At 51.3% G+C, this 22,448-nt stretch overlaps 1 protein-coding gene across 2 annotated transcripts in view; it reads right to left on the bottom strand.

Annotated features, from left to right (window-relative positions):
• Nucleotides 1-712: 712 nt before the first annotated feature.
• The window catches only part of EPHB1 (EPH receptor B1), a gene marked incomplete at its 3' end in the record, with an annotated part of 42,258 nt that continues 20,522 nt past the window's right edge, over nucleotides 713-22,448 (bottom strand). Inside the window, exons 4-16 of one of the 2 annotated variants that reach the window (XM_079539595.1) lie at nucleotides 16,742-16,897; nucleotides 11,654-11,989; nucleotides 10,075-10,256; nucleotides 9,826-9,988; nucleotides 7,670-7,778; nucleotides 7,448-7,512; nucleotides 5,151-5,273; nucleotides 3,787-4,034; nucleotides 3,487-3,702; nucleotides 1,789-1,938; nucleotides 1,150-1,343; nucleotides 907-1,062; nucleotides 713-821 (exon numbers count right to left, since the gene is read on the bottom strand). In XM_079539595.1, the coding sequence (XP_079395721.1) occupies nucleotides 713-821; nucleotides 907-1,062; nucleotides 1,150-1,343; nucleotides 1,789-1,938; nucleotides 3,487-3,702; nucleotides 3,787-4,034; nucleotides 5,151-5,273; nucleotides 7,448-7,512; nucleotides 7,670-7,778; nucleotides 9,826-9,988; nucleotides 10,075-10,256; nucleotides 11,654-11,989; nucleotides 16,742-16,897 (2,207 nt within the window). The remainder of the gene's footprint in view (nucleotides 822-906; nucleotides 1,063-1,149; nucleotides 1,344-1,788; nucleotides 1,939-3,486; nucleotides 3,703-3,786; nucleotides 4,035-5,150; nucleotides 5,274-7,447; nucleotides 7,513-7,669; nucleotides 7,779-9,825; nucleotides 9,989-10,074; nucleotides 10,257-11,653; nucleotides 11,990-16,741; nucleotides 16,898-22,448) is intronic. The other variant, XM_079539596.1, reaches the window with a different exon arrangement.

Genomic DNA, 22,448 nt, shown 5'->3' with positions numbered 1-22,448 from the left:
CCCAAAAGTTTTTTTCTATTGAAGGTACATCTCTTCTTCAATATGAAGACATTAACTGGATTGCGTCGGATCCCCCATGCAGTGGTCAGCGAAGTCCTTTGGTAGTTGGCAGAGCGACACCTGGACACCACGGTCAGCGGCTGCGGAGGCTTCCACCAGGCCATGAGCAGAGAAGGGAGCAGGGCAGCAGGAGGGGCCAGGCAGGAGGGAGTCAAGGAAGAAAAGAAGATCGAGGTGGTCGCTGCCGGAGGCTTCTCTGGATGGGAAACCCAATGTGACGCCACTCCCTTCCCCAACAGCCCCCTGCCTCCTCCTCCTCAGTTCTGACTACTGCTCACTGGCGGTGGGATTGGAGTCTGGTCTCTAGGATTTGGGTTTGTTTCCCCCCAACGCACATTGGTTTGTCTTCACTGGTGGTTGGGGTTTGTTATTTTTTTTGTGTGTGTTTGTTTTTGTTTTTTTTTTCTTTTTTTTTAAATATATGATTTGTACATATTTATACTTATTTATACGCTGTCCCCCGTGACATCGGTAAGTGTGCTTCTGTTGGTGAGGGATGGAAGTCACCAGGCCGAGGCGAGTCCCAGGAACGTCCTCCGCGGTCCGGCCATGGCTGCCCCTCTCCAGCTGCGGCCCCACGGCTCCCATCAGTTCCTCCCCTCCCACCTCTGCTGCCTGCCCTCCCCGTTCCCTCCCCGTCGAGCGAGGGACGTCACGCCATCGAGGTCGGAGACTGACTCATCTGCACGCGCATGGACTGGATGCTGTTCAGGATCTTCTTCTGGTGCCCAGCCAGCGTTATTCCTATTCTCAGGAGGTCTCTGCAAGACAGACGGAGGGATGTCAACAGACAGCTGTGCTGAGCGGTCCCACAAACCAGCACCCACGCGGTGACACCAGACTTACTCAGATGTCATCTGGGCGACCAGCTGGAGGGAGGTGAATCCAGCGCTCAGGAAGTTGTCTCTGTACTGGCTCATCTTGACGGCGCTCAGCCAGTCTTCTACTGAGGTAAAGGCAGTGAAATCAGGGATAGAGCGGTCGAGGAGGGGCTGAGAAGGCCTAGAAGGGAACAGAGAGGCACTGAGGTGAGGACACAATCCCTGAATCCCGGTCCCACCAGATGCGGCACCTCGCTTGGGGACTCACACAGCGGTGATGGTAGCCACAGTTTTGAGGCTTGCCGGGTTGCGGATCATCTTGTCGAGGGTGTTGACAATCTCGGCGAAGCGAGGCCGGGTGTTGCGGTCCTTCTGCCAGCAGTCCAGCATCAGCTGGTGCAGAGCAGCCGGGCAGTCCATGGGCGGCGGGAGCCGGTAGTCCTGCTCGATGGCATTGATGACCTGCAGGGCACGGAGCGGCACGTGAGGAGCACGATGGCACGGGGACAGTGCTGCCAACCCGCTGCCACCAGCAAAACGAGCGGGAGGAGCTGCAGCAGGAGGTTAATCTCCATTCTGATGCTCCGCGCACTGCAGTTCCTCCGGCAGAGCGCTGCCGCTCATTATCTCGGCGGATTGCGTTGGAGTGCGGCAGTCGCACTTCCAAAGCTCTTTCCCAGCTTGCAAACCCTCTGAACATTTTCAAAGGCGCTGCAGCTTCCTGAAGTCCAATTACCAGCCCACTGGCTTTTCTTCCCAGATTCCCTCCCGCCATCCCTCTCGCTCGCCAGCCTGTTTCATCTCAGAAACCAAGAGCCGCCGAGGCTGCGGAGTCTGGAGCAGCTCCAGCTCCACCTCAACCTCATCGCTTTCCAGTAAGGCAGAGCAGCGAGCCCCCGACACTTACGTCCTGGTTGGACATGTCCCAGTAGGGCCTCTCCCCGAACGACATCACCTCCCACATGACGATGCCATAGCTCCAGACATCACTGGCTGATGTGAACTTGCGGTACGCAATCGCCTCTGGTGCTGTCCATCGCACAGGGATCTTCCCACCCTGAGAAAACAGGAGCTGGTGAGTCACAGCCATGCCCAAAACACCTCTGTGGATTGATTGATGTTGTAATTCTCGGGGGACGGCAGGGAAGACCTGGCTGGGGACAGCCTCTGAAAGCCCCTACAATGGCACTGCAGCCCAGTTCCAGCAGGGAAAGTGACAGCATCCCAACCCTTTGCAGCCCACACATGCATCCTGCTCAAGGCAAAGAGTGCTTCACGGTCACCGGTGCTCCACAAAATGACAGCAGAAAGTGAGAAGATGAAGGAAAAAGCACAGAAACGCTTGGTATGTGCCCCAGGGCAGAGCTGCATTGTAAATCGTCGAGCACTATTGTTTTCCCTATCCCTTCCAATGAAGCATCAGCTGCTCTTTAAGGCTGAATGGCAAAAATTTTATTTGAATAACTATAAATGGAGAAATTAACTGCTAGGTTGTTTTTCCTGCCTTTCCCCCAGAGCTAAAAACCTGCTGTGGGAGGCAGAGTGATGTAATCGCAGGCACAGCATCATTTCCCAGCTGCCGAGGAGATCTATTATGGCCTAAATTAAATAAAAACACAGATGAGATAATCTCTTTTATCTCTGAAGGTGGAAAAAGGCTACTTCAGGTCTCTTCTCAGTTACTGCTAAGGTCTTTACACCAAAACCTGATGTGTTTCTACTCAAAGGCCACCAGATGGGTCTGAGCAGGGAGTGGGAGTAGACCAGAGTCCAGTCAGAAACCCAGCAGCTCCCTCTGCTCCCCCGGCAGCAGCATAACTCTCTTGATCCATTTACTTCAGTCTGATGAAATCCCAATTGCCTCATCTCCTCGGTGTTCCTGTCACAAACTACATTACATTGAAACACACCTGGGCACAGCCTGGCAACACAACAAACTGCTTTGCAGGGGTCCTTGTAGGACATGCACACTCTTGCACTCAACCTATGCCTCTCCTTGCTGTCCTGGTGTCTGCCTGTAGTAGATGCACTGCCTCCAGCTTCTCCTGAGGCAGGATCCTGCCATTGTGCTGTACTGCTGTGTTATGAAATGTTTACAAAGCGTTAGGAGGGTTATTAGCTCTTTTAATAACTGATTAATCAATTAGAGAGCCCAGCAGGTCAGCAGGGTGCTCACAGCCTTCTCATCTGCTCATCCATAACACCAGTGACAGCTCACCAGGGGGTTTATGTGATGCATACAGTACCTAGTGATGCATCCCTGGTCCCACCTAACCCGTCTGTTGGTCAGGATAGAGCAGAGAGGTGCTTTGGGAGCAGGGAGACATTAAACTCATAGAGAAGGAATGGAAAAGCGGATGATGCAAGGAATGTCAGTGGCCACTTCCCAAGCAAGGCAGCAGCAAAGCAGCAGATCCTTCCCTGCTGATGGAAGGAAAGCAGCAAGAGGAAGTAAGGGGTGGATGAGGGCAGGACTTGCCTCTCTGAGCACTGCCAGCAGGTGCAGTGCAGCACGAGTGATGCTGCGCAGATCTTTGCCATTTTTAGTGAACTGGACTCAATGGAAGGCTCACAGATTTGCCCCTGTGGGAAGCAAGGTACATACCAAGGAACTGGTGTAGGTGGGATCAGACGTGTCATCCTGCAGGTAGCGTGAGAGGCCAAAGTCTGACACTTTGCACACCAGGTTGCTGTTGACAAGAATGTTCCTGGCCGCCAGATCCCTGTGGACATAGTTCATCTCTGCCAGGTATTTCATCCCAGCAGCAATCCCTCTGAGCATCCCCACCAGCTGGATCACTGTGAACTGCCCGTCATTTTGCTGTGATCGGAAAGAGCACATGTGAGGATCATGGAGGCCTGGCTCCCAAACCCTGCAGCCAAACGATAGTCCACTTTGCCTCACCCGCAGGAACGAATCCAGGGCCCCATTCTCCATGAACTCTGTGATAATCATGACTGGTCGGCTCTTGGTCACCACCCCTTCCAGCCGGATGATATTAGGGTGGTCAAACTGCCCCATGATGCTGGCTTCGCTCAGGAAATCCCGACGCTGCTTCTCTGAATAGCCAGCCTTCAGTGTTTTGATGGCCACGTAGATCTCCCGCTTGCCAGGCAACTTCAGGCGGCCTTTGTACACCTCTCCAAACTCCCCTGCAAGAGCAAGACCACGCATTACCATCCCTATACAAATCTGCATAGAACAACAGCAGCTGGTCATCCAGTTCAGTTGGCTGAGAAGCATTGGCCAGTTGGCAGCCATGGGTGCTCCTTTCTACAAACCTCCATACTCTTTGAAAGATGCTGAGGACATAGCTGGGCTTACAGCCTCCTCCACACTGGCAGAGCCCATCGCCGGAGCCAGGAGCTGCCCTCGGGAATTCCTCCCAGAAAAATTGTACAGCAAAGGCACCAACTTTTAAGGACCACGTCAAGTGCAAGGTGCGAGCGCACTGACAGTCACAGCCACCTCTTTGCACATAACTTATCTAGGAAGGGAAAATAATTGGGCTGTTTCCATCGCTGCGCTCTGATTTAGAACACAGAAAAAGCTCCCTCTCATTTCCACTGGGAGAGCTTTTCCTTCACCAAGGTGAAATTTATCTGTGGAAGGATTACAATTAAGCCAGGCTTACAGTTGCTTTGCCCTGATGAGCAGCAAAAGGCAGCCGATACGCTGCCGAAGTTGATCCTGACTGAAACAGCTCACTGCTTCTTTGCAGCTTCCCCCCACCTTCACACTTTCCCTTCTATGAGCATGACACAGTTAGTTAAAAACTGCAATAAAGGCACCACAGATGATATATAGACACATGTATGCGTGTGTTCCCATACATATGTATGGGAATATGGCACAGACTAGAATGAGATCTGTTTTTTTCCTTCTAATCTCACGGAAGTAAACCAGGAAATCCCACAGCTGCCCAGCGAATAAATTAGAGTTCTTCCCAACCTTAGAGAAGCTTTGAGAGCAGAAACCAACCTCATGTTCCCTAATCCACCAAAAGCCTGATAACCCTTGAGAACTTTGCATTTCCCAACGAAGGATCACACGTGCACCCCCAGGAAAAACCCAGCAAAAAAAAAAACAAAAGTAGAGCTCATGGGTTGAGATAAAACTATTTACTAAGATAGAGAAAAGGAAAAGGTTAATAGCTACGACTATATACGAATGTATGTAACAAGTGATGCACAAGCAATTGCTCACCACCCCCCAAACAACCCACCCAGGAGGGTGGAAAGGGCAGGGACATGGCAGCAGGGACCCACCTGCTCCAATGACCTCTTCAATCTTCACAAAGGAGACATCAATCTCCTTGGCGAACTCACGCACTGCCTCGTTGGGGTCCTCGTAAGTGAAGGGGTCAATGTAAATCTTCATTCCTGGAGACCCTTGTGGTGAGAAACACAGGAGGGGCATCAAAAGAGAGAGAAAATCAAGAGTCATTGTGCCACAGCCGAGAACCAAAAGGCCTTCCTGCTCTCTCATCCCCAAGTCCATTAAATCAGCTGCTATTTGCCCTGTCACACCTCCACGTTCCACAGCTGTCCTCTCCTGACCCCTCCACCAAGGTTAGAGGAGGGGACCCCAGAGGGGTGACGAGGTGGGCAGGAGCTGCTGGTGAGCATCCAGGGGGACGCTTCCAGACCACAACTACAATTAGCGGGTTTTATGGGAAGGGAAGTGGCAAGTTTATGAGGCTGTATGCATTATTTAAGAAATATTTATTTACCCAAAAAAGGGCTCTGATAGTTTTGTGGCTGCCACTAAATTGACAGAGTGCAGCAATTATAATCAAAAACCTGTGCGGAGCCATAAACCGAGGCTTTGCTGGCCTCTTTTCACCCACCCCTGCTGGGCAGCAGCAGCAGGAATCGGACAAGGCAGGAGGATGCAGGCTCTGCCCCTCGCCCCAATGGCAAGCCAGGAAGGACAGGGGATAGAGATGGTAAATCTTAACCCTAAAAACATGTCAGCACGGGGGACACCTGGTCCTCGAGGTCATCCTGGGGGAGTGGGGCATTGCTAAAGCACAGAACACGCTGCTTGCAGCACTGCCTGCTCTGCATCAGGGGCATTTGGGGCAGGAGATCTGCGCCTCCAGGGCCAGGGACGAGGATTGCAATGAAGCCATCTGTGCATCTCCCAGTTCATAAATCCCTTTACGGCTCTGTCTCGAACACTTTAACTGCCCCATAAATTTTTTTACAAGAGCAGCTGATGCTCCAGCCAGGATTACAAAGGGATTTACAGGATCGTAACCAAGACTGACTCACTGATCAAAAAATTGAATAAATAAAGGAGAAAATAACACCAAAGTTTCTTGCCTGCTGCCAATACAGGCTGGCTTTTAAACACCAACTGATCCATCCTGGGCTCAGCAATTGCCAGATTCAGCTCCCACCCCAAATCCCCCAGAGGTACTCATGTCCCCATCCCATCAGAACGAGTGGGATTCAGGCACCTCCACTCACTAGCTCTCTTTGCAGACCTCAACCAGCAGAACACCCCAAGTTCAAAGGACAGAGCACCTTTGGCACGTACACGTGCATCCTTGCTGATGGCCCACAGGGATGAGACACGGAAATTGCAGCCCACTTCTCACCACCTTGAAACCTCAGGTCAGCAGTCCCAGCACGGATGGCCTTTGGGCGATCCACGCGGAGCCAACAGAGATGCTCTAATTGCCATGCCATGAACTGAGCAGGCTGTTTGTTCCAGCTGCTGCCCTCAGCTCCCCATTAGTCACCCACCACAAATTTCCCACCTGTTTTGCTCCAATGCAATGTAACAACCATACGCCTGGAGGCTTGCTAACCTTGACAGAATTTTGCTGTGCTGCCATTGCCTGGCTTTAAAAATGAAATATCAAGATCCGTTTCAACATTTTTCTACCTAGTTTTGAACCCCCTGAATCCTTCCTTTCCCTATCTGATTTTGCCAGGCTGGCTGCTTTGTGAGTTCAGCAGGGAACTGCCAGCCTCATAGAATCATTAAGGTTGGAAAAGACCTGACTGAGATCATCTAGTCCAAACATCAACCCCAAGTCAGCCCCAGCCTCCTATGCTTACTGCTCTGCTTTCTCTCAGACTGGATCCCAATGTACAGGCATCTGTGTGGGCTTTGTTTTGGCAGGACCCACCCTAAAGTTGAAGATTTTGAAGATTTCCTCTCATGCATGCAGCAAAATCCCACCAAAGCAACACAGATTCACTGCTGCCAGCAAGGAAATAGCTAAAAATGCAAGAAACAACTTGAACTCTATCCCTGCACAGGCACACTGCTGCAGTCTGCCCACAGACCTGGCTCGCAAATTTATTTCTAATCACTTAAATCCCACTCATCCCATACATTGAGTCCTCAAAAGGAGGCAGAAGCACATGGAAAGCTTCTCCAGAAGGATGTAAATGGAGTTTGCTGGTGCTTGCAATGCTTGCCAGGGCTGGGTAACACCAGGAGCTATTGCTCTTCTCCTTTATCATCGTTTTGCCCTCTTCTGCTCCTCTCCCTCCCCACCAACACAAAGCCCCCGACCCCTCTCCATGCCCATTTTCTCCCTGCTCACCTCTCCCAGTGCTGTAGTGCTGCAGCTTATCGCTGTACACCGCCTCCTTGCTGTACGCTCGCTTCCTAGGAGGACAGAGCAGATATCTCCATGAGCATCTCTGCCCCAGTCCACTCCCCAAGGAGCAGCCCACACATCAGTGCCTCCCCCTGTGCCGTGGTGACCAGCCCAAGCACGTTCCCTACCATCCCTTCCCACCCCAAACCTCTCTCACATCCCCACCTGCTGCAGACTATGGATATAGCCACCAGTGAGACGATGAAGACCACGCCGGCCGCTGCAGACCCCGCAATCAATGGCAGCTGCTCCCTCAGCTCAGACTTGTAGTCATCTGCAGAAGGAAAAGGATGCAATGAGGCCTCCCAGGCAGTCCCCAGGAATGGGGCAGAGCTCCCAAAATGGGCCCACGGGGAATGCTTCACAGCAAGGGCAGTCAGCAAGGAGAGCACACGGCAAGGGACCACTGTGCTGAGCTCACACACGCATTAGGCTGAAAATATGGAAGAGAAGGTCCTAGGAATTAACCCATGGAGTCTCACAGGGCTCCTAAACGTTCCAGGAAAGTAGGTAAAGAGACCCACGGGAGAAGAGGCACATCTGAGAGCATCAGATTTTGCTGCAAACCTCCTTCAACAGAAGGCCATTTTTATTTCATTTCTGTACCTAACTTCGGGCCACATTAGGATTGCTTCCTGTGCACAATGACAAGCTTTGACATTTTTGCTCTTAGGTCCGTGGAGTAATACCTAACCAGCTGACAGCTGTCCCATTAGTTGTGTCAGGAGCCACAGGCAAGGGTTAAAAGAACATTCACTTCAAAAGGAAATATTTAGCACTCTTTTATCTGCATTTTTCTGCTCTGCAGTTAATTACTAACAGCTGAATTTCTCCCTTGCACACTGCTCAAATCCAGAGAAATTCTCCGCTAACAATTATTATTTAATAACCTCCAGTATTGATTCTTACTAAATTTCAATTAATTGCTTATCTGATTCTTCTTGCTTCTCTAATTTCGGATGCTGAAGGGTCAGTGCCATCTCATTCCACTCAGTCTCCCCCATGGGCTTTCCCTCTCCCCACTTGCAGAAGCTTGCCCATTGCATGCCCTCCTCTCCAGGCACCTGTAGCTGGCTGCCACCTGGCCCCACATCGGGAAAACCAGGAGATTTGGGGGACAGATGCCGGGATGGAGATAGGGGCTGGGTTGTTGGGTGCCTGCAAAGACCCCTTTCCACCATAGGGTGCTCTGTGGGTCTGGCAGCAGCACATCTCATCCACCCAGGTACAGCAGGACGTGCTTCTCGTGATCACAACATGATAAACACAGGGGATCTTTATCTGTGTTAATAATATTAAACCATCATTTGTAGCAGCCTCTAAGCCTGGTTCCTTCAAGGCTCTTTGGGGACCCACAGCCAACACCACGGTGCTTTTGCAGTCCTAGCTATGGCCATTCATCAGCCTGCAGAGGTTGGTGAAGCAGAAGCAAAGCTTTAGGAAACCAGCAGCAGAGGGCTCGGACCCACAGCATTGCCAAACTGGAGCCCAAACCAAGCTGGCAGTGGCAGAAAAGGGGTTTTGCAGGGACTTCAGCATCTGGAGAAGCAGAGGGGCCACTGAAATTGTCTTCCTGCACTCACTGACTGCTGGATTTGTCCCAGAGCTGTCAGTGATAGAAAGTTATCCCATGAATCATTGGTGCTTATTTCTGAGTGGCCGTACATTGGGAAGGGCTGGGGCCAGAGGAATGATAGCACGATGCTGGTTTGGGGGTCAGAAGACACCATGAGGTTTGTTCCCCTCCACTGTACCACCTTGGAGTGAGGCATCCCAAGAGAGATGGGTCTGAACCTTCTGGGTTTTTACTGGAAGGCTCAGTTGTGGCTCCCAAAACCTCAGCAGAGCTTCGGGTCCTTCTGGGGCCAGCACCTCGCGTGCAGATGGTGACCCAGGGCAGGAGGAGGAACAGCTTTTTTCCACGTGCCTGTGCTCTCTGCATCTTTTATTAGTGTTATTCAGAGAAGAGCAATAAAGCTGATGAAAGGGCTGGCAGCACTGATTTATGGGAGGGATGCCTCAAACGCCTGGAGAAAAGAGGACAGGGAGGAGACCAGGACACAGCCCCATCACCATGGAGGGATGCAGGAAAGACAAAACCACAGCTAAATAGCAGGGGAGCAAACAGAGCTAAGAGATTTACAGCAGCATACTCCTCCAGCTGGCGGTTAAGAAGACATCCCTTTAAATCACCTGGCTTTTGTCACACTGCCTGCCTGGGGAGAGTTTTGCAGAGGCAAGTTCATTTAATCCAATTAAAGCCCAAAGCTGTGGCTGGGAATGCGTTCTCCTCCCCCTGCACACCCCAGCTGCCCACTCACCATCAGTCAGTGTCTGGAAGCACATCTTCCCACTGTACTTCCCATAGCCAGCCACCGTCCTTGCTCGCACTTGCACCACATACACCATGCCGGGGCGCAGCCCCTCCAGCCGGGCCGTGTTGGTCTGACTGCGGGCCATGGACGAGTTGTACTCGTTGTGGTCCTGCAGATACACGTTTCAGGAAGGTTGCAGCAATGCTGTAGCCCGCCCTGTGCCCACCATCCATCACGGGGTTCCCCCAAGCTTACCGCTGCCGGTCTGGAGCCCACAGCGCCGCTGACATCAGGCGTGCAGATGCGGCTCAGCTTCTCGTAGTAGCGCAGTTCGTAGTCCAGGATGATGCCGTTGGGCTGCTCCGGCTGCGGCCAGGACAGCGTGATGCTCCTCATGGTGGCACTCACCTGGTGCATGATGGGGACAGTGGAGGGTGCTGCAGAGGAAGCGAGAGGGAGGAATTAACGCCGAGGGCAGTCCCAGGGAGGGCAGAACCTCATGTCACGCCAGCAGCTGTGCACTCCGTGGGATGAGGTACCAGTGTGGCAGCGGGGGAACGGCACCGCAGTGGCTGACGCAGAGCCCGAGTGACAAGCCGGCAGGGGACTTCTGCTACTTAAAGCAATTACTCTTTTTAATTAGGGATCTGGAAATCCTCAGTGCTCTTTCTCCCTGAGCTCACTCTGTAGTCTGGGCACTCGACGGCATCTCCCGCAGCACAGCAATGGGAGGCTGCCTGGGGACAAGCAGAGCTCCAAGGAGAAATATTTCCAAAGCCCAAGCAGCACAGCATCAAACCACCCCAGCATTTTTGCCTTCCAAGTTCCATATGAGATTTGGAACAATCCTGCCCCTATTCCTACTGAAAGCCTCCAAAAAGGCACCCGAGTCACTATGCAGCTGCAGTTGTGCCAGGGAGACCCAGACAGGGCCAGCATCATGTCCCAGCCTCTCTGCCTTCCTCCTCATCACCATCATCCTCCCCGTGCCTGGGACAAAGGTGGGAGGAAAGCACTGGGCAGGGAAATCATCTTGTCCTGCTTGGCACATAAGACCAAGCTGCACACCTGCCTTGTGCCTCAGGAGATGTCAATAGTCCAGCACTGTCTTTGTGTACTCAGCATGTTTAATCTTTTTTTTCTTGTTCTTTTTTTTTTTTTTTAATCTCTTCATATCTGCTTTAAGACGCTCACTATTTCAGAAATTAAACACCTAGCTTGATTGCTGTGCTGTTAACTGCTGCATTCGCAGCCCCCCATGCTCCTGCCTAGTGGGGATGCTGTGCAGGCAGTCCTAATAGGGAAAAACCCACTGCAGAGCCAGAATGAGTGAAGACAGCAGCAGGGAAGCACAGGTGGAGCAATGGGAGAGGTGTTTGTGGAAGCATGGGTACATGAAGTAGCAGGGGCAGCAAAAGCACAGCCCCAAAACCCTCCCCAGAACCAACGCTCTTGGTGCCAGCAGTGGGTTTGACTGCACGTGGCTAAGGAAACAAAAATGACAGCCAGGTGCAAACATAACACAAGAGCCTGATAGCACTGCTATTCCCAGAAACTGGGATACTAAAATATTTACGCCAGTGTCTGTCTCCTGCGTTCCTGAGGGAGCAGGTTAACAAAGGTTGCCTGTTATGCACTCAGCACAGCACAGAAATCACCATCCCCTGTCTCTTCCCCATGCAAATGGATTCCCAACCCCTCCGCCTGCCACGCTCCTCACACAGCCGGATCCTGTGCCAAGAGGAGAGGCAAGGCCACTTTATCCCCCATCAATCTAGCAGGGATGAAAGCCAGGTATCAATCCCAGGATCCCACGTGCCACCCTGGGACTCACCAGCTTGGTTGGTGGTGATGTTCACAGAGACGTGCTGGGGTGGGAAGGGGCTCTTGTTGGAAACCCCGTTGACCGCCTGGATCTCAAAGGTGTAGGGCGTGTGTGCCCAGAGGCTGCTGATGAAGACACGGGTCTCTGTCAGCCCAAGCTGTCGCGGCACAAAGTCCACGTTGTCGTCACAGCGGGAGCAGGCACGCCGGTCCGCCCGGCACTTCTTGCAGACAATGTTGTAAGTGACATCATCCCGGCCTCCCGTCTCCCGTGGTGGGTTCCACTCCAGGATGATGGAGGTCTCGTTGACGATGGAGATGACGTTGCGTGGACCGGAGGGGACGCCTACAGGGAAGGAGAAGGGTTGAATCAGGTCCTCGTGCCAAATGCTGCGTGCTGTAGGGCAGGGCAGGAGCCCAGGGCGCTTCAGCCCTAAAGACGACACCGCAAGCTCCATCTGCCACCTATCCACCACCTCCTGACTCAGGAGCGACGTCACCTCCAGATGATGCAGACTTTCCCATCCTCATCTCCACCAATCCCAAACCTAACCCCAACCTCATCTTAGTCTCCACCTTTCTCCAACTGACCACACCTCCAGCACAAGGAAGGGGCTTGGGGTTCAGACTGGGGCTCCCCAATCTTTTCATTCTCCACGTACTTGTTTCTTGCCTAAAAGAACCCCCGCAGCATGCTGTGAATTTGGATCCATTTTAACCATCAGACAATGCTAAGATGGCTCAAGGATTTATAGGGTACCCCCAGAAGCTTATCTCAAGCAGATTATCACAAGAAACGTTGCCTAGCAAGAAGAACACAAAACCAGAGGAATGATGGACCAAAGTAAGACCTAAATGGAAAGTGGTCAAGTATTTCAGGTTGGGAATGCAGGAATTTAGCCACAGCATTGAGTGGGATATCAGACAAGAGTCCATTGACCAAAGCTATGAGAAATTCCAAGCCAGGAGCTGGCATGGCTACTCCAGAGCATGGGTGTCCAACCTTTTTGCTTGCATGGGTCACATTCAGTGAGCAGAAATCACTTTGAGCTGCATATACATGAGTTGCTCTAGAAGTAATGCTTCCTATTTATTTCCATGGAAATGACAACAGATACAAAGAGCACAATAACACTACTGATAGAGCAAATTATCAGCTACAAAAGGCTATTTTTCAACACAGTCACCACCATTAGCTATGTATTTTTGCCAGTGATAAACAAGAGCCTGCTTGCTGTGCTCCAAGAAGATGATACACTGGGAAATGACAGCCCCCAGAAGTCTCCAGTACTCCTCACATCATTCCCAATTCTGGGTTAAAGAGGCAGAATAGCACAGTGACGGAGAAGAACATCTCTCTTCTGTTTCCTTTGTTTGATTTATTACCTCTAACTCCCTTTTAATACCACTACCTTACATTCTTTTACCACGTGCAGTAAATTTATTATCCCTCCTTATCTTAATTGGGTCGTTTTTGGTTTTCTTCTTCCCAAAAAGGGGACAGGAGGCTGAAAGGGGTCAGCAAGGGCTTCTCCCCCTTCTTACCACCCTGTCATGCATGAAACCACGACACGAGTGGGATATGTGACCTTGTCTTTGTGAAACTACCACACCAGCTTGATTCAATGGCAGTGGCTGCAGTTCTTAATGAGTTCTCAAAGTGTTAGGAGATTTTGGATGAAATTTTACTCTTTGTGTACTTCATCCTTGACAACAGTTGTTCACAAATGTGTATACTGGCAAAAAGCAATGATATGAATAAGGCATGACTGTGAAGCAAAGGATATTCTTCTCTGTTAAGATAGGAATCACAAAAGTCCAGTAAAGAGACACGATTAGACTTCTGAGTTGAATATTTGGCTGCAGATCTACATATCCCATTTGAAAATGTGCAGGTCGTGTATTTATATCAACTGAAAATGGTCTCACAAATGTAAATTGATGATTTATGTTTGGCAATCTTGAAACCCCAAGCTGTGAGATGTCAACGTGCCCAAAGGATGGGACGCCGTGCAGAGGAACCCAAGCAGGTTGAGCAGTGGCCCAGGAGAACCTCATGAGGTTGAACAAATCCAAGTGCAAGGTCTGCACCTGGGTCATGGCAACACCCACTATCAATACAAGCTTGGGGATGAAAGGACAGAGCACAGCCCTGCCAAAAAGGACTTCAGGGCACTGGTGGATGGCAGCTGGACATGATAGAAAGTCTGTCCCCTTCCTGGCTCAGGTTCTGCTGTGATGGGACAAGGGAAAACGGTTTCAAACTTAAAAAGGATAGATTTAGGTTGGATGTAAGGAAAAAGCCTTTTTACAGTGAGGCACAGGAACTGGTTGTCCAGATACGTAGTGGAAGCCCCATTTATGGGGACATTCAAGGCCAGGCTTAACCAGGCTCTGAGCAACCTGATCGAGCTGTGGATGCCTCTGTTCATTGCAGGGGAGCTGGACTAGATGGCTGTTAAAGATCCCTTCTAACTCTACAGATTCTACAGCTCTCTTTTCAAATCCCTTTATCAAAACAGAAAGCACAGCCGCATATTCTTCACTGCTCAGAGTCCTGAGTTTAGCTAATGTAGCAACATGCATACAGTTATTTGACTTGAGTCAGCACTGCACACACTGCCCTCCTCGTGCCCTGCTTTCAGTTGACACAGCGTTAACAGCACACTGACAGCTCGGCCACTGCTGAGCAATGGACACGTGCCTGGGGCTGCTCTGCAGGGAAGAGCCCAGAGATGGGAATTAAATACAGCAGCAATTCCATATGCGGGCAAAACAGGGCTGGGATGGATAGGGAACCAGCCACACCACAGAGAGGTATGCAATGTACAGCTGTGTCATTAGGATGAGCCCTTCTCCAAAAACCCAAGTGCTGTCTGCAATTAATTCCTCACGCCAGTGGGCCTCGCATGTGAGCACTGCACTTCCAAGGAAGAAGAAAGGACTTTCCTACATTAGGAAGAATTCAGAGCTGAGCAATAAAAACAAAGGAGCAGATCTGGGAGGAGAGATTGCTGAAGGACCGATGTCCCAGGGAGCCTCCTGCATCAGGGAATGCAGTGATGCAAAGCAATCGCTCCCTGGGATGGAGGCAATGAGCTGCAAGCACTCAGGGCAATGGAGATTTGCCCTGCTCCAGCCACTGGCCCCAGGGAGCTCAGGGGACACCAGAGCCCTGCTGGGGTGTCTTTGCCCCTTATCCTTCACCAACATCCAGGCAGGCACTTCAGGAGCCTCGATCTGTTGCCACGGATACAGCAAATAGAAGCATTGTGTTAAAAAAGCAAGAAAAAAAAAACCAAGGTCTTATAAGTAAAATTGAATCCAACAGAAGATTCCTATCCATTTAGTTCCTCTTCCCTCCAGCAGAGTAAATGGGCTTGTTGTGGAGGATCAGTAGTGCAGCATCCTCTCCCACAGGGCTGTGCTGGATCTGAGGTGCTGCTGCACAGCATCACTTGGGACAGGGCCACCACCTACAATGGGGCCGTGCTCCACTCCTCACCATGAGGAAGGCTGCTGGAAATGCAGTGTGAGAAACCAGCTCTGATAATAGGATTAGAGGGGAAAGCAGCAAGAAAAGGAGAAGTGAGTTCTGCATGTCCTTAAGTACAGCTTTCCCCTGATTATCAGAAGGAACAGGCAATGCCCTCATGCTCTGACCATTAATAAATAAATGAAAAAGAGAGAAAAAGCCTTTTTACACCAGCCAAGAATGCTCAGCCGGTTCTGCAGTGCCAACACAGGCAGCAGGCTCCAGCTCTGAAGTTCTGAGCTCTAAAGGATCTTGGAAAAAGAAAAGATACAGTGGAGGAGTTTCTGGCTGGAGCTGCCCAGATCGAGTGTCATGGCACTGCTTTACCACGAGGACTTCCCTATAATGCTCAGCTAATACACTAAATGAAGACAGAGAAGGGTTTGCTCCCATGACACAGAATAACTTTGACAGAGAACAGCTGGCACCTCAAATTAGCCCGTTTGAAAATTAAGCTTCAACGAGAAGAAATAAAAATGAGCAAATGGATTATTTTTCTAATACTGTAATCCTTTTGCACAGCAGCCCTGTAAATCAACAACATAATGAGGTACAATGCAGACACAGGTTCAGATGCAGTTCTGCCTGCCAACTGCTGCTCCATCAGTCCAAGCCACAACAAACACAGTTCCAGCTCAGCACAGAGGCACTGACACACACTGAGACTGAAGCACAGCACTGGACCAAGCACCACTGGCTGCACATGGAAGATAATGTGGTGCAGTCAATGTGGGAAGCATCCCAACACCTTCAAAAAAAAAAAAAAAAAAAAAGAGTTTCCAAGTGGTAAGTTCTTCACAGAGAGAGTGGTGAGGTGCTGGAACAGCTGACCAGAGAGGCTGTGGATGCCCCATCCCTGGAGATGTTGAAGACCAGATCGGATGGGGCCCTGGGCAGCCTGGTCTGGTATTAAATGTGGAGGTGCGTGGCCCTGCATGAGGCAGGGGAGTTGGAGATTCATGATCCTTGAAGTCCTTTCCAACACCGGCCATTCTGAGCAAAGCCCATCTCCAGCAGATCTTCTATCAGATAAGGCACAGGAAGTCCCAACCACACACCTTAAAGACTGTAACAAGTGGGACGCAGATGAGAACTCAGCTGAAGCACCTCCACAGGCACCCAGCTGGCCAGGCAGCCACAAGGTGAGGGGACAGCACTGTCACCACCAAGCTCCATGCTTTGGGTCTCCCATGCTCAAGGGATGCAAGCCCACAGCAGAAGAGGAGATGGTTGGCACACCCAGCAGCTCATGGCTCTGCAAACCACATGGAGAGAGAGCATCTCTGCTGAGCCTTTTCTAAGGGTCTCATGTTAAAGCTTCTGACTCAATGCACTGATTTTTCGGGGCAGTTTGGAGGCATTGAGGCCAGCACTCACTTTCCCACCAGTCTGCAAAGAGCTGCAGTTTCTTCTTCCTTCCTTACTTCCTCCTCACCAAAACCCAGGCTCGAGGCCCATGCTGCCACCTCATACAGCCCACAGACAGCACCATGGCCGCACAGAACCCCTCTCCCTATTCCAAACTGCACAGCAGGAGCAGGTCTGAGCTCCCCTGATACTCACTGGTGCAGGCAGCTGTCGGTGGGTCCAGGTCAGCCCGAAAGTAGCCATTGCGGCAGGCGCAGAGCGGTGAGGCCTCAGCACTGGAGCGGCTGTTGGGGGGACATGGGGCACACAGCCCTGCACCCTGACTGGCTTTGAATGTCCCAGCTGGGCAGGCTGCAGAGAGAAGAGAGAGAAGCTGGTTGTGCTGGATGTGTCAGGGTACCACCAGCCTTCTCCCATCACCTTTAATCGCGGATGGGAGGAGGCTTCGTTAATCAGCCATCGCATCGCTTTGAAGACACAGTAGCAAAATGGGATCCCCAGTCCCACCCCACCACCAGGGTGGCTTTCAGGGTGTCAATGAACGGGTGCACCTCTACCCTTAACAACCACAAAAGTACACCCGTGAATCAGAATTGTTTAGGCTGGACAAGATCCCCCTCAGATCCCCAAGTCCAAGCCCAGCCCACATCCCTAAGTGCCACATCTCCACAGCTCTGAACACCTCCAGGGATGGTGACCCCACCGCCTCCCTGTGCAGCTGTGCAGTGCCTCACTGCTCTAAGAAGGGATTTTTCCTAATATCCAACCTGAACCTCCTCTGACACAATTTGAAAACCCAATGAAACCCAGTGCTGTGGCAGGGAACATCCGTACTTTGGTTCCCAGAGGTAAAAGCTCAGCACCAAGCCTGGGTAACCCCCACCCAACCCACATGTTGGTGGCACCAGGCTGCTGTCACTCACAGAGCACAACAGAGCCACACTAAGTGTCTCATAAACACGGCGATGATTGAGATAATGGAAAGTGCCTCTTAGCCCCTGCCTGCCGCATCAGGATATGAGGCATCTCCTAGCAGCCACAAAGAGGAAATTAATAGGAGCAAGCAGGAGTAACCACTTTGATGCAATTTCCTTGGTAGATAGTGGACCATCTAATCTTTATTGGAGCCCTTTAACCTGTCATTCAAAACTCATGAAGGCCTCTTGCTTGTGCGGTCTCACCAGATATTAAAAGATGATAAAAAAAAAAAAAAAAGAATAAATGAAAACAATATTTTACAATTTGATTATTCCGGGGACCTTCCCCCCCCCCGCCCAAGGCACACCAGTGGTGCTTGGTGAGGAACAAAGCACCCCAGAGGGACACGCTGCTGTCCCATACCACCCTTCCTTCTCCCCATCAAAGGAGGCCACCCTGTCCCCAGCATCCCATGCATGGCCCGCTATGGAAGCACACACCCCTTGCTTATACAGACACACGGGGCCACCAAACAGGACATGAAGGTGACCTTCAGGATGCTGACGATGACGCCCAGAATGCCAACACAGAGGGCTGGCACATCTCTCTCCTCGTGCTGTCTCTGTACACAGTGGTACTCAGACATGCATCCACCCCCTTGGATCAGCAGAAGTGTGCTGGGAAAGATCAGAGACTGTCATCCTGAACTCAGAGAGAGGGAGGTGGATGGGAGGAAGGCTTTCATACAAGCACGCCCCTGTTACAAGCATGCTGGTGGGTTGGTGTAAGGGTTTTGTTTTTAATTACAAGGTAGCCAAGTGTCACTTGTCACAACATGGGAACAAAGTCCGCTCTGCAAGCACGCATCCTCAGGTTTCTTTTATCACTGCACTTCTCTGCAAATTCCTGTAATCTGCAAACACGTGCCCCATAATTATCACTATTACCAATTAGCACTGCTCTCCTGTAATTACAGCAGGATTGCCTTAACCCCCTTAGCTGAGCCTGCTGCCTGCCCCAGCCTCCCAAGGCTGAGTATGCTCCTTCTGGGGCTGGTCCAGCTACTTGTCCAGATGCTGCATTTTGACCTTTCTAGGGCTCTGGAGCCATCCCTGGGGCATGGCTTCCCCTCTTTGCAATGCATGCTTATTGCACACAGAGGCTGCAAGAAGAGCAGTGGGGGTGATTTTCCCCCTTTCTGAAAACCCTGGGGAAAAAAAGGGGGTGAAATATGCTATAAAAGCATCCTTGTCCTTGTTGTCATTGTGGTCCTCAGCCACAGAAGGAACCCATGGATGGACAAAGCCTTCTCAATTTGCCTTAAACCATCACAGTTCACACTGATTCCCAAGCACACACTGCAGGCTGGGAGCTGAGCGCTTGCCCCACATAATTATGAGTAGCACTGGCTTTGTTGCATTGATGAAAGTAGCCAAAGCCAGTCCCAAAGTGAAAAACTCCAATGGGGAAAAGATGTTGTAGAAACAAGAAGCAGATTGGGGTGCAGAAACCTGCTCCACACCCAAAAGAAATGCCAATATTTAACATTGCAACCAGGCCTTGACAAACTCCTCACCTTTTCTCCCTCCTAATTCCCTGCTCTGGCTGAGCCAGCATCCCCAGCAAACCCTTTAGGAGGAAGATCAGGAGCCAGGAGAGCTCTGTGGTAGTGGCATCACCCCAGTGCTACCAGAGCCCCAAGCAGTCCCTTATGCAGGTAGGAAATGTTTTCCTCCTGCTGGGAGCCCATTAAGAGCCTCCTGCCTCCTCCATCCCCTCACACCACGCAGTAGCCCTCAATCTAGACAACATCAAGTGCTTATTAATTACAAGTGGAGTGGTTCCTCATTAGTGCTGATGCTGTGATGGATGAGGCACACCGGGATGGGGACAGCAGAAGGCTCAAGCCACGTGGCCACATTCACATCACCAGGACATACAGACCTGCCACTGCTTTCAGCTGGGACAGATTCAGCTCCCTCCATGCACCCCACGGGCACAGAGGTCCCGACTGCAGCAGGCAGCCCCTTAACAGCAAGGCTGCCAAAGCAACGCTGAATAGTGCTTTCCTATGGCACTTTGGCTCCACTGCCAGATAGAAACGAGAAATGAAGGAACGGGGGAAAAAGCAAAAAGCACCAAAGAGGCTGGAAAACTACTCATTAACACTGCTGGGCTGAGCTGCTGAGAGCACGTTGTTATCCTCCTCCTGGTGCCAGGGAGACCAGCAGCATCGCCCCGTCGCGCATCCTCTAAGAAGCCAAAAGAAAACCGTTTCATAAAAGGTTAAAAAGTCACAGAAAGGTTTCCAAGCTCCTGGGAATGAGTCACAAAAAAAAAAAAATTGGGCCAGGTGCTGGCTGCTGGCAAACGTCAGCAGGGAACAATGCAGGGCCGGACACGGGCTGGACCCCAACTCTTCCTCACTGCCCGGCCATTGTCCTGAGAACAATCTCAGCTCCCGCAGGGCCACGCTGCTGCTCAGCCTACGTGTGAGCACGGTGTGACAAAGCCAGCTTGGGAGGCAGGGCTATTCCCCGTTTGGAAATAGGCTCTTGAAAAGATCCTTGGGAGAAAAAAAAAAAAAAAAAAAAAGAAAAATAATCAATGTGAGCTTTTTCTGCCTCTTTTGAGTTGAAAAAAATCAATGTAACACTCCAAAGTCTTCGTTGTGAAAATGGGGGGAACGGGTAAGTTGGTTGTGTTGGAGGAGAGGAAAAGCCCACCTGCACAGCACAGAGCAACCAGGCTGCCCTGAGCCACAGTGGCCCAGCCCTGCCAGCTCTAAGGGGCATCCACACAGGACAGGGAACACCTGGAGAGCCTTTGGGCTAATGACACCTAATTAACACCTCCGTCATGCTCATTAGGGGAGGGGGGGTGAAAATTAACACGGTTTTCCTGGATGTTTCTTTATGAAATTAGCGCCGCTGTGAATGGATGTCTTCATTAAGGCATAACTTTGGGAAAATTAGCTTTTTTTTAATTATTATTATTTCCCTCCCCTCTCTTTCCCAATGCTTGAGAGACATCCCTTCCCAGCTGGCAGCACCTGTGCCTGTCCCACCCAGCAGTGGGCAGGGATCTGAAGGGAGCAAAGGGCTTTTGGGCAGAGCTCTGCCCTATGGCCACCCATCCATGGGACAAACACATGTCCCCCTCTGCCACTGCCACAGTGCTGGGGCACCAGCACAGCCGGAGTGGGAGCAGTGGAGACAAAGCAGTGGGGGTAAAATTAAAGAATAAAACCTGAGATGCAACAGATCTACGCTCTCAGCTCTTTGCTCTGCTTTTAGAAATGCAAAATTTGGCACAAAGCTGCTTCCTTTTCAGCCCATTTCCTTTACTCCCCCCCCCCAAACCAAGGCAGCACCGCCCTGTTCCCAACCAACAATGCTTCCCAGTCGCTCACCATCCTTAGGATCCAGGGTGAAACACCAGCAGAGAAAGACTCTGCTGACTCTCTTTTGGGAAATAAACACAAACTGTACTTCGTATGTTCACACCCAAGCTCTCAGGCACCCCCCTGATCCCACATTCCCTCCCACCTCCTCGTGGCACAGTGATGCATTGTGTCCCAAGCCATGCAGCACGGCCAAGCGAGATGGATGGTTCAATATGCACCAAATGGTGCTGAGGCTAGCATGTTTGATGCATTATTCATTTGGGGCACAGCAGCAGCCACTGTTCTGCATCAACCAAAGGCTGGGAGAAGCGAGGTGCCCAGGGAAAGGCACTACCTGGGCTCTGGGGACAGAGCTGAACCATCTAGCTAGAAAACCCACCTCAATGGGACAGCCAGGCCCTCCAGTCACTCCGACCCCAAAACACAACGCTTCAAGGAAGACTGTGCTGTCTGCACTTGGAGTTGGCAGTCAGCAGCCAGCATTCACGAATCCCTTGTGGCACCAAACCGCTCCGCTCCAAAGCCCCACACAGCATCGCCTCCACTCCCATGCCAGGAGGGATGAGATCGAGGCGAGAGAGCTCAACAATTCAACCCTTTTTTTTTCCCCCTTCCCCTCCTTTCCTCTCTGAGGAATTAAGCCCATTTTCTCAGCCTTAAAATACCGTAGATTTTTCTGCGACAATTCCCCTGGGCTCATTAAGCAGCTCATCTTGGCTGCTCGGGTTGACGAAAGCTTCAAGCAGATGTCAGCAGCCTCCTGGGAGCTGCACACAGGAGATGTTCACCCAACAAGAGGCACAATCCCAAACCTGGCCCAGCAACGAGCAATCATGCCGAAGGACACAGATCTCCAGAGCAAAGGGAGGGCTGCCATCCCTAACCATCGTCACTCCACCACCCAAACCCAACAAGAAACCCATTGAATGATGGCTCCCAGATCTTGTTACGTGCCAGTTCCTGCCCACTGACACTTGAGTAGGGCAGCAGCAGGCTCAGATCTTCCCTTGTGGTCTCTGAGGGACATGGAGTCAAGGAGGAGCTTGCTGGCCAAAAGATGCACACAAGCCACTGGGAATCATGGAATTGTACAATGCTTTGGGTTTGAAGGGATCTCAAAGATCATCCAGTTCCAATCCCCTGCTATGGGCAGGGCTGCCACCCAAGGTCAACTCAAGGGAAGATTATTACCTAAATGCAGCCAACTGGCAGCTCTTAGGACTGGTTTTACCGGGCTTCTAGGGAGGGCTGGCTGATCTATGGGTTTGCTGCTCCTCACCAGCATACCACAGCACCTTCAGACCTACAGGTCTCACTCACCATCGCATCCTCTGCCACTCCTCCTGCAGCAGTAGATGGGGACAGGAGTGTTACCGAGTCCTGCTGCAGACACAGCACCACATCAGTGCCTGGCAGCACTCACAGCACCACCAATCACAAGTCACAAGTGGTGGGACTGCTAAGCCACTGCCCAAGCAGCACCCACAGAAACCAATGGTGTGCTTTAGGATGCAGCCGGCCAACCCACACCAGACATTTCTACACCCCTAGACCTGCTAGTATCCTAAGCTTCCATCC

The sequence above is a fragment of the Tetrao urogallus genome, assembly GCF_951394365.1.
Source record: "Tetrao urogallus genome assembly, chromosome: 9".
NCBI classification, from domain to species: Eukaryota; Metazoa; Chordata; class Aves; order Galliformes; family Phasianidae; genus Tetrao; species Tetrao urogallus.
This window is presented reverse-complemented; position numbering and strand designations above follow the sequence as displayed.